Source organism: Nanorana parkeri, unplaced genomic scaffold (genome assembly GCF_000935625.1).
Source record: "Nanorana parkeri isolate BGI_ZX_2015 unplaced genomic scaffold, ASM93562v1 scaffold13, whole genome shotgun sequence".
Classification (NCBI taxonomy): Eukaryota; Metazoa; Chordata; class Amphibia; order Anura; family Dicroglossidae; genus Nanorana; species Nanorana parkeri.
The window spans coordinates 2,567,880-2,579,650 of record NW_017306281.1 but is presented as its reverse complement, the minus strand read 5'-3'; the positions used below and the strand labels follow the sequence as shown (position 1 = coordinate 2,579,650).

General features: G+C 44.3%; 1 protein-coding gene across 1 annotated transcript in view; it reads left to right on the top strand.

Annotated features, from left to right (window-relative positions):
• Nucleotides 1-11,771, top strand: part of KNTC1 (kinetochore associated 1) — a 136,874-nt gene that overhangs the window by 54,842 nt on the left and 70,261 nt on the right. Inside the window, 5 exon segments of the mRNA XM_018556904.1 lie at nucleotides 606-708; nucleotides 817-951; nucleotides 3,391-3,510; nucleotides 4,169-4,241; nucleotides 11,563-11,630. Of these exon segments, the coding sequence (XP_018412406.1) occupies nucleotides 606-708; nucleotides 817-951; nucleotides 3,391-3,510; nucleotides 4,169-4,241; nucleotides 11,563-11,630 (499 nt within the window).

Sequence of the window (11,771 nt, the reverse complement as noted above, 5' to 3'; positions counted from 1 at the left end):
CCTTTCCAATTAGGGCCCACTCTACAAGGAGTGTTAGTACTTCCTTCCAGCATCAGGCTTCAGTTTCTCAAATCTGCAAGGCTGTTACCTGTTCCTCTGTTCAAATGTTTTTCAAGCTTTACCACATGGCCTTTAAGCACCCAGGGGGTGCTAGCTTAGGCTGCAAGGTTCTTCAGTTGAACCTCTGATATGTGGGCCCCTTCTAGTTTCCTGTTGAGGTTAGTGGTGGTTGTTTGCATAGGACTTTTAGCCATTGTTTGCGAGTTTGCCTTCCCTCTGTTAAGCTGCTTTTGGATGTCCCATCCGTTGGAGAGAAAACTCCCTGTGTCCCGTAAAGTACAATCAAGAAACAGGATTTTTGACTTAACTGTAAAATTTGTTTTCTTTGAGTACATCACAAGACGCAGTACTCCAAGAAATGGATTTAACAGGTAAGACAAAATTCCTGTTTTACATGTACCGCAGTAATGTACTTCTTTTTTTTTTTTTTTGCCCAGGCATACACTTTTAAGATTAATAACCACTATCCGTACAAGATACTGATATCACGATGCTGTCTTTTCTTTATTTTATTTTAATTTGAAATGTATTTAATTTGTTCTTAGGGTGAAATTACTGCAGGAAAGTTACCGACTTATGGAGATGAACAATCTTTTGCGAGGCTACGGAATTAGGGCATTTAACTTTCCCCATGACAAAAGTATAATGGTGAGCAACCTAATAAAAAAGAATGGGTTGCACAGTTGCAGCGGTCAGTCTAAAGAGATTTACTCTTTTCTATCCAAAACAATTTTTAATCATTCCTTTTTATTGAAGGGTTTAATCAAGTACATCCTGAAGCAAGATTCCCCTTCATCTTTGGAAGATGCTTTGAAAATTGCTGAAGCATATCAACTGCCCACAGTAGAGATTTACATCTTTAGGCTTGTGCAGCTAATTTATATGAACAGGGTAAGTGTCCTGTTTTCAATATTCATAATTCTGAAATATAATTAACGTATGTTATATGTCAGTCTTACAAAATAAAATCTGCTAGTAATAGGTTTGTTGAAACAGTAGTTTTGATGAGGTGACCGTTAATTAGAAAATACTATTTCCACCTACAAAAATAACAATGTTGCAAATATACACACAATTTATGTTAGAATTGGATCCCAAGCAGATAGTATCTCTTATTTTGGGTGCAGGGGTCAGAAATGTCAAAAATACAGTATGAGACTCTGAAACAGTCAATACCAAGTCAACCGATTTTAATGGGCTGCTTCATTCAGTGTGATAAACTTTCAACTCATTCATGGAAAAGATAATGTTTTTGGTAAAAGATAATGTTTACTTTAGTAGAAGCGTCATGAGTTTTCTCCTCCCGGGTCTTCTGTAGTGCACAGGCTGACTGAAATTAGGAGCAGAGGCATGACCTCATTAGCATGCCACTGCTCCATGGTCTGGTCAGAAACCTTAGGGTTTTTTATTGGTCAAACCAGTTTGCTGCTAGAGTAGAGGTCTAGAATCTTGAATATTGTGTCTGGCAATAGTGCCCGGATCAATAGATTGGCTGAACTGTTTTAGATATTCTTTGACTAGTTAATCAGTACCAGTATATTTATTGTAACTTTGTATTTAGCATCTTGGTAACCAATAATATTACATTTGCAACTCATATGAACAAATTTTGTGCTAAGACTTTTAAATAATTTTCAACTTCGCATACACATTTTTCTTTAACCGGTTGAGAATGATTTTTTAATCAAGAAGTAAATTGCTTACTTAGTTCCAAGAAGCTCCCGGCAGGCCGTGTATACACAGCGGCTGGCCGGGAGGTAGTTAAACAAAGGCTAGCCTATTGTTCATGCTGTAAAACAATGATAACATAAACCTGCATGAAATGTTTTAGTCAAGTGTGCAATTTTTGGCAACACACACTACCAGTATCTTCAATCATTTCCAGGGCTTGAAAAATCTGCCGGCCGTTGTAATTAAACGGTTGGCTGGGAGCTTTACATTCAAGCGATCGGGCGTCTCTGTTACTGCCTTTGCGGCCCCGATATCCGCTGTGCCCGGTGCAGCCGGGACCGGCACGGCTGCTCTGTGACAGGAGATCAAAGGGAGATTGGTACACTGATCTCCTCTCCAGTCCCCGAATGCAGGAAGTGATGTACATTACATCACTTCTGCATTCTGCTGTCACTCTCCAGCTTCAGAAGCTGGTGAAGCAGATCTCTGCTTCATCAGCTTCTCTGGGGGTCCCTAGGTGACATTAAGGGTTTTGGGAGACCCCCTGATGTCTCCATAAAGAGGACATGTCATGTAAATTGTCTATCACATAGGGGGCTTTGTAGCCCCCCATGTGATGACAATAAAGTGAAGTGTAAAAAACAGTAATAAAAAAAAAATGAAAGAAGCATAAAAAAAATTTAAAAAACCTACGCGTGAAAACGATGATTGCGCCTTTTGTGCCGCACATGTTACATATCACCGCGAATGTCGGAATGAGAGCAATCATTTTAGGCCCATCAGTTACTGATAACACTAAACTGATGAGCAATAAAAGCGTTTAAATCACAGTAGTTTTTTGCACACGCAATTTTAAGGATTGGCATGTTTGGTATCTTTTTAAGTGCGTTTGCCATTTGTTTTATTTAACCCGACGTGACCCCATCTTTTATATTTTACCAAATATATGGGTAGGAATAAAATGTCATTTAACATAACGTAGTGAAAACATTTTTATTTTTTTCCCAGAAATTGACGGTACTTTTTTCATTATAATAAAACTACCCCCCCCCCCCCCCAGTGGTGATTAAATACCACCAAAAGAAAGCTCTGTGTCCCTGAAAAATGTTAACATAAATTACAAGGCTATAGTCCGGTCATGCTGACTGGTTAGACACCCTACATTTTTCAAGCCCTGATCCTTTCATATATCTGACAGATAAGCATCTGGGTATGAACTATGATTTTACTAGCTAAAGCACACTTCAAGGGAAAGGTGGAGGGAAAGCAGGTTCAAGTTTTTGCACTGATCCAACACACTTGGCACCAGATTAATTCCAAGACAAAACGGTGATCATTCTATAACCTGTTGGTCAAGGAGGTCTGAGACTTCAGAGTGCCTAATGACATACTACCATTTCTGTCATCCATTGCTGACCTAATAATCAAACTGCTCTAAGGTTTTCTTATATATAGGCTATTTCACACACTAGAATCATTAGACTTTTGAAACACCAATGAGAAATTGGAACTAAACTGTTTAATTTCTGTTATAGTAGAAAGTCTCATAAGTAACAGAAAAGTGTACACAGGTCTTCATGATTGGTATTCTGTTATCTATATTTATCACTTTTTTATAAATATTTATTTTCATCACTTAAACAAATATTGCATCTACAGGGGGATGAATGCTTGAATCTTTTGAAGTCTATTTCTCAGTCCGAAGCAGAAATAACAGTTGAGCGCCTGTCTCTGTGGGCAAGAATTTCATTGCAGGAGAGTCCAGGCTCATCTGAGGAGGTATTTTCAGTGGATTACTTTACTTTTGTTATTTATTTATGTCGTTTACTAGGAACCATTCTTTTGTTATGTTTACTTTCATTTCACATCACTGATCCATCCTTCTCAGTGACGCTTGCATTCTTTGGCCCCTTTCACATGGGCAGATCAGGAGAGGATCCGTGCACAGATCCTCTCCGATGCCACCATTGTGACATCCGTGTTCGTACAGTTTTTTCCTCCACCTTGTGACGGAGGGAAAAAAAACAGAAACTGCCATACCCCATGTTGGTCTATGGGGAATCTGATGTAAACGGAAATGTGCCATTTACATCAGATTACCCCTGATCCAGTCTGGTGAAATGGATTTCTGAGCTGTCTGAGTTTACGAACCCGGCCAGAGGCGGGGATAACCTGGTGTTAACGGACCTTTTGTCAATTTACACACGGCTGTCTATAGACTTGCATTGGGCATCAGATTGGGTCCGCCTAAAAAACTGACAGGCGTTCCTGTTCGGACCGTGTGAAAAGGGCCTTAGTTCCCTACAACAGTCAAAGTTCATACACTAGGAACTCATTTTAGCAAAAATCCTTTAACCATTTTGAAACAGAGTTGCACACTTTTACAGTGAAATCGTTTTCTGCCGATAATGTTTTGTTTTATGAAAATTTGTTTCAGTGCAAGGAAGATCAGAAAAGGATTGCAAGTTTACTTGTGGACATTCTCAAGTTCAGTGTGTGCATTATTAAAGGTGTGTTGCGCTATTTGTTTTCATAGACAAGTCATCTGCTCTGTGTTAAATTCCTGTAGTTTTATAAAATGTAGAATTTGCAAAGTTTAATGGGCTGAAAATCTCGGCTTATACTCGAGTATATACGGTATACTAAGTTAACATATGGGGACTTTGCGTGAGGACGCTGAGGGACATTGTACAGCCGGATGAGAGAGATGTGAGCACCTGGGGAGCAGATAAGCAAAACTGCAAAAAAAACTGCAAAAGCAAAAATTCCCAACTGCAAGGGGAGATTTTTTGTATCGGGAGGTAGGCTTTAAAAGCTGCTAATAAATAAAACAAAAACAAAAAAAACTTTTTTCTCACTGACTTCCACAAATTTCAACTGCCTGACCTCTCGGCATTGAGTCTAAACAGAGGGGATTGCCCTTTTATAGACATCAGTCACGTGTGTGTGCTGTTGTTCTACAAAGTACATAAACAAACATTTACTAGCACACTTAACAGCTAGCCTGCAAAAAAATGCCACTAGCTAACTTGTTAAAAACACAGGTTTAAGTTGCAGAACTTTTGCAAAATACTCAGTTCCCTACAACAGTCGGATACATCACTGTATGCGAGGGTCTGCCTGGAGCTGTGCGGAGGGTCTCTGAGTGCTTGCCGCCGTCCCTGAGAGGGCATCCCTACCGGAACCTCATGGTTGGAGGTGACTGAAGGATCCGATCTGTGTACAGTATTGCTGGGGGCCGCGGGTTCCTCTCATGCCGCGGCCTTGCTCTTCCTTCTTGGTGGCCTCGTGTGCCTGGAGCGGGCTGTCGACCCTGGTCTCTCTGCGGTCTGTCGGACTTGGGGGATCAGGATGTAGGCGATCCGCGGCGCGGGAGAGAGTAGCGCAGTGGCCCCATGCTTGTTTCTCTTTGAAGCCGCAGCCGCCATTTTGGCTGAGGGCAGCCACGCCCTTCCCTCATAACGTCACTTCCGATGGGACAGGCAGATGGGGGGTCTTTTTCGCCGTGGAGGCACCTTCGGTCGGAAGCAGATCTGCTGCTGATCCAGGCTGCTGGAGTACATGTGCTGGGACTTCAGGACAGCTGTGCCAGGGATGGTGAGTTTTGCTGGGGTCCCCCTCTGCCTGCTGCGGTCTCAGTGTATTGGGGTGTTCAGAGTCTGTGGACGGTGGCCGTGGACCACAGGGACATGCCGTCTGCGGTTCCTTGTGAGGGCTGCAGGCCTCCTTCGGCGGATTCTTCCCTTTGCCCTCTATGTCCGGCCTGTATGCCTGCGCCCCTTTACAGTTGCCCTTTCTCCCCTTGGGGTCCTCGGTGGGGGGTGGGTACCGCCATGTCCTTAGAAGTGTTTTCATTCCCTGTGGACGGTTTTATGACTCACACTGAGCGCGCGTTGACGCAGATGCCTCCTAGGAAGCGCACTCTGTCGTCGCCTTCTCCTGTTCTTTTGGAAGAGGAGGGTAAGATTTCTGGGGTGTCGACTCACCCTGACCCTGGGGATTCTTCCCAGCTGGATTCGGGCAGTAAGGATGAGTCAGAGGCCTCACTTACAGTTCAGGAACACGAATTGGTCTCCGCTCTGATCCGTTCGGTCAGGGAGGCGCTCAAGATTGAGGACACTCCGAGTTCCTACATGCTGCTGCCGGTTCAGTTTGGGGTGCATAAGAATAGGCGCTCCACTAGGGTCTTCCCTTACATCTCCTTCATTGTCTAATTCATTTACAAGGAGTGGAAGCGACTAAGTCTTGTGCCTAAGCGTTTCTCTGTTCGCTATGCTTTGGGGGAGTCTTTTTTGACTAAGTGGGCGTCTCATCCGACGGTGGATCCTCCGGTCTCGCACCTGAACAAGGCTAGTGTCATTCCAGTAAAGATTCTCCTTCCTTTCAGGATCCCACTGATGGGAAGGCCGAGGCTGTTTCACTGACTATGTATTCCGTCTCGGGTGCTCTTTAATGCGTCCGGTTTTGGTCTCTCAGACCCTGACGGAATGGACGAAGATGTTGCACCAGGGCCTCGCTGTAGAAAGCGTTTCTCCCGCCTATGTTGAGCTGGCAGACCAGTTAGTGCAGGGCCTGAAGTATGTTTGCAATTCGGCTAATCAAGCTTCCAAAAAGGCGTTGACGGAACTTCCTTTTACAGGGGATCACTTGTTTGCAGCTATGCTGGATGAGATCATTAAGGATCTGACAAGCGGCAAGAGTACTGTTCTGCCTCAAGCTAGGAAGCCTAAGGAACAACGTCAGAAGCTAGGTCCTTCCTTCTCCGCTCAAACACGTCTTTTTCCTCCCCCTCCGTCCTCGGAGAAGGGCGGAAAGTTCCCCTTCCCAGTCCACCAAGCATCCCTGGCAACCTAAGTCTTCCATGCCCCCTTCCGCATGATGGCCTGCCCCATCTCTAGGTTTCAGGGTGGGGGTTCGTCTTCGGTTCTTTGCGGATCTTTGGTTGGCTCGCATCTCCCATGTGATGGACTGCCTGGTACCCTGACTGGTACCTCCATCAGAAAATCAGCTTCCTCTCCGCTGGAAACCGAATTCCAGTGTCCTCAGCCCAAACCTGCCTAATTATTGGACAAAACCAATGTATTAGGACAGAAAGTTAAACCCCCTCAATCATCTGACAAAACCAATGTTGAAGAGTAAATCAAGAACTGCTTTATTGAGGAAGAGCACACAGAATTTATACCTCACACAATCAGATAAGCATTCATTGTTACATGGAACAGCCCCCTCTCCCAGACAGCTAGGTGCCGCATTGGATTGTCTTAATTAGAGAAGAGCTTAATCCCATCACTGTAAACAATGGCCCTTCCAGACAGCCTGCTGCCTTTACTGAACACAGTGGTGTGTGTCTGTATTGTCGGGGTAAACCTGGAGTATACCCACTCCACACATATCATAGGAGAATGGTTCCATGTAACTCCAAGAGGTCTGAGGGGGTCTCCATAGTTCTGGGTCCATAGTCCTTAGGAAGGAGGCTAGCCCTCAGGCTCCTCCAGCAGCCCCAGTGACGGTTCAGTCCGTCACATCCCATACCTGGGTACGGGAGCTGGTTACAAGATGGAGTTTGCCTCATACCAGGGACAGCTTTTTTACCTTCCAACACGCTCCTCTTTCCACAACGACTCGCGGATCCTCACCGCGCAGTGGCGGATTTCTTGCCTCAAGGGATGATCATTCCGGTGCCTTCGGATAGGTTCAAAGTACTTTATTCAAATCTATTTACCGTGCCCAAGAAAGATGTGATTCGGCCAATCCTGGATCTCACACTTTTGAACACCTGCGGGTCCGCAGGTTTCAGATGGAATCTATCCGACCTGTTGTGGAGTGTCTCCGTCACGGGGATCTGCTGGCTTCTATAAACATCAAGAAAGCCTACCTTCATGTCCCCATTTGTCATTCCCATCAGCGTTATCTTCGGTTTGCAGTGGGAGGGCACTTCCAGTTTGTGGCTCTGCCTTTCGGTCTGGTGTCGGCCTCTCGAGTGTTCACCTAGTTGTTGGCCCCAGTTCTGACGTTTGTTATGCTGTTGGGAGAATCTTGATTTGTGGGGTATCTGGACGACCTTCTCTTGAAGGCGGAGTCGCATTCCTCTCTGGATCTTGGTGGTGGATTTTGCGGTCCTTGGAGGAGTTTGGATGGATTTTGAACTTCCGGAAGTCCTGGCTGGTGTTCTGCCCCGGGTTTTCCTCTCTCCGGGAAAAATTCTGAAACTTTGCTCACATGTGAGGCTATTACTGTCTTGTCAGTGGTCGACTATCTGCTTCTGCATGCAGGTGCTGGCCTCCTTCAAATCGGTGCCCTTAGCACAGCATCACACCAGGATTCTACAGAGGCACATCTTGTTGCAGTGGGACAAGTCTCCCTTGTCGCTGGACAGGGAGGTTTCGTGTGTCTCGGGCGACGAGAGTTTCCCTCGTTTGATGGCTTCGGTCTCCGGCTCTTGTGTCGGGGAAATCCTTCCTACCCCTGCGCTGGACAGTGGTCACCACGGATGCCAGCCTTCTGGGCTGGGGAGGGGTCCTGGGCTCCTGGGCAGCGCAGGGTCATTGGTTGTTGGAGGGGTCTCGTCTGTCGATCACCGTGTTGGAGCTTCGCCTGTCTCTCCATCATTGGGCGGGCCGTCTTAAGGGCTTGCTGGTTCAGGTTCAGTCGGACAACGCCACGGCCATGGTTTACATCATGCCACCAAGATGGCACAAGAGACGTGGCTGCCGCGCGGGAGGTGGCCAGGGATTCTCTCGGGCCGGAGGAGCATGTTCCCGCTTTTTCCACGGTGTACTTTCCGGGAGTGGACAATTGGCAGGTCGACTATCTCAGTCGCCAGTCGGTGGACCTTCGGGAGTGGTCATTGCACCCGAAAATCTTTCATCAGATCTGCCTTTGCTGGGGGGGTGCCTTATGTGGACCTCCTGGGGTCTCGTCTCAACCCGAAGGTTGATCAGTTCATAGCCCGGGCCCAGGATCCATGGGTGGAATCGGTGGATGCCCTGGTGGCTTCGTAGGACCCTTGCAGTCTTCCCTCCGCTGTATCTTTTGCTGTGTCTTCTACGCAGGATAGCAGCGAAAGACATCCTCGTGGCCCCAGATTGGCTGATCGACCTTTGGCGTCAAATGCCTTGGTTTACACCTTTGTTCAGGGGGTTACATGTATTGTTCTTCCTGTTCGGTCTCCCTTGCCACCATGGGATCTGAATTTGTTGCTCTCAGTTCTGCAGGATTCTACCTTTTGAGCCTTTTGAGACGCTTCTAAGTTTATTCCAAAAAATGGCCTTTTTGGTGGCGATCACCTCCAATCGCAGGGTTTCGGAGTTGGCGGCCTTGTCTTGCAAGCCGCCGTTGTTGGTCCTTCATAGAGACTAGGTTGTGTCCGCGGCCATCCTTCCTGCCTAAGGTTGTTTCAGCATTTAATCTGAATGAGGACATCGCATTGCTTTCTCTATGCCCGAAGCCCGTTCATAGGAAGGAGAGAGTGCTGCACTGTCTGGATGAGGTTTGCACTCTCTCCGTGTTTATTTGGATGCTACTGCTTCTTTCCGTGAGTCTGATTCTTTGTGGTTTGTTTGATGGCCCTTCGGCTACCATCTCTCTCGATGGATTCGTAACACAATTCTGCAGACGTATGCCATTACGGGGAGTGATCCCCCCCTTTTCCTGTTACTGCCCATTCTACTAGGGCTGTTGTGGCATCTTGGCTTTTCGTCATGGTGCCTCTGTTTCTCAGGTTTGGAAGACCGCTACTTGGTCTTCGGTTCACACCTTTTCCAAGTTTTATAAGGTGGATGCTGGCTTGGGGCGCAAGGTTTTGCAGGTGATCCTTTAGTGGGGTCTCTGTTGGGAATATTGGTTTTGTGCCCACCCCTCTCTCTGTTACTGCTTTGTGACATCCCTACGGTTCATGAGCTACGATCTGTTCCCTGTGTCCTTCAATGAACTGAGAAAAAAGGATTTTATGGTGAGTACAAAAATCCTATTATTCCAGTGGCACAGAAGCATGGGATGCAACCTTACTGGGACCCCTGGAAGACTATCTCTGCTCTTGTTTTGGCAACTGCATTCCCTTTTACCTTTTTTAGAACACCAATTAAAAATATTATGATGGTATTTTCTGGGTTTTTTATCTTGAAAACCATATTTTTTTAATAATTTGTGAGGTATATCTGTATATTCCCATATCTCTAGAAGGAGTTTTACTGTGCCACTGCTTTCATTTTATCAATAATGCTTAAAGGTGCTTTTATAAAGCTGAAATGACTGACAAAATGAGCAGCATTAGAACAAACCTGATCATAAAAGCCCCATTAATGTTATAATAACCAAGACCTATTTGTACCAATTAACCCCTTCATGACTGAGCTTGTTTTTCGTTTCTGTTCGTAAATGACTGACGCACTTTTTAAATTTTTGCTGTGTGATTCTTCCACGTCAGTAATATACTTTCTTACAAAGTGTACCCACACATATAATATATTATTTTTTAGAGGACAGATAGGGCTATATATTTATATCACACATGGGTACCTGACACCTCACTTAGGACAAATAAAATATAAGCAAAGAGGAAAAAACGTAAAGAAAAACCTTTTTCCCCAGTTTTGATTTATAGTATTTTTTACAAAAACAGCACAGCTAAAAAAAATTACAATAAATACATTCATTTATTTGGAAAAACGTCACATCCCTAGGATTTTAGAAATGTTTCTGTACTACTCGGCCTAAAACTAAAACCTAGCCAAAAGTGGTCTCCTGGCATACAATGTCACACTGAGGCCCCATTCACACTGAGCGATTCGCAAATCGCACGTTTGTCGTACGATTTGCATTTTGCGCGATATCGTGCAAATGGTTGCATCGAGCAACCTAGAATCGCGGCAAAATCCGCTCCAAAAAGGGTCCCGCTGTAGCGACCCGCGACAGAGCCCCATTGAGATGCAGATATCGCGCGGTAAATAGCCGCGATATTGCGGGAATTACCGCGCGATAAATCGCTCAGTGTGAACGGGGCCTTAGTGACAGCGACATACTTTGAACATCGCTGTCATGAGGGGGTTAAAAAAATATTAACCCCTTAGGGTGAAAAACAAATCCCATTTTTATTGTAAGGGGTTAATTTTTAGTATAAAAATTATTTTTAAAATTATATAAATGATTTAAAAATATATGTAAATCTATGGATCATTTAACCCATTCATGTTAGCAGAGGATCATTGTAAATGTATTGTTGCAGGCACTCTATATGTACATGTACTATATACTACATATAGAGTGCACTGAACAATAGATTTACAATTATCCTCTGCTAATATGAATGGGTTAAATGATCCGTAGTACATGATATGTAGCCCTGTACCCCCTTTTCCACTTACAGAGCTAGGTTATTTTTCTTTTAAATAAATATTAATGTAATTTTATTGGTATCTATCTACCAGTAGCTGCCTCATTTCCCACCCTCGGCTTATATTCGGGTCAATACTTTTTCCCAGTTTTTTTTGGTCAAATTAGGTACCTCGGCTTATATTCGGGACGGCTTATACTCGAGTATATACGGTATATGCATTTCACTACAGCGTTTTTAAAAAATTGCATATAAAAGGTATGTGTTTCCATGCAAAGCTCAAAAGTGTGCATGTGTTAAGTCACTAGGTCACTAACATTCCTAATTCCCCGATTCATACCTATCACCAGCCATCCCTCTGTTATATTGGTTTTGTTTAGTATCCAAAAATGTTCTTTCTGTCCAGTTGACTTTGTTCAGTTCTGTAAATAAGCTACTCAAATGGTCTGTTCTGTTTTCAGTATGTGTTTATTAAAATCATTAAATCTTTACTTTTTTAGATAATCTGTTAAAAAGAGAGATTTTTGAAACAAACTTAAAAATGTTTGAAGCAATCTCTAGTTTACAGGTAAGACCTTGTGTTTCATATTGTGCTATTTTATATACTGTGTTTAAATACAGGCAAGGTCAATATGTTGGCAATCTGTTTTATTGGTTTTCTTAGAAGAAACAAACCAGCCTATTGGGAATACACATGCTCTATACAAAA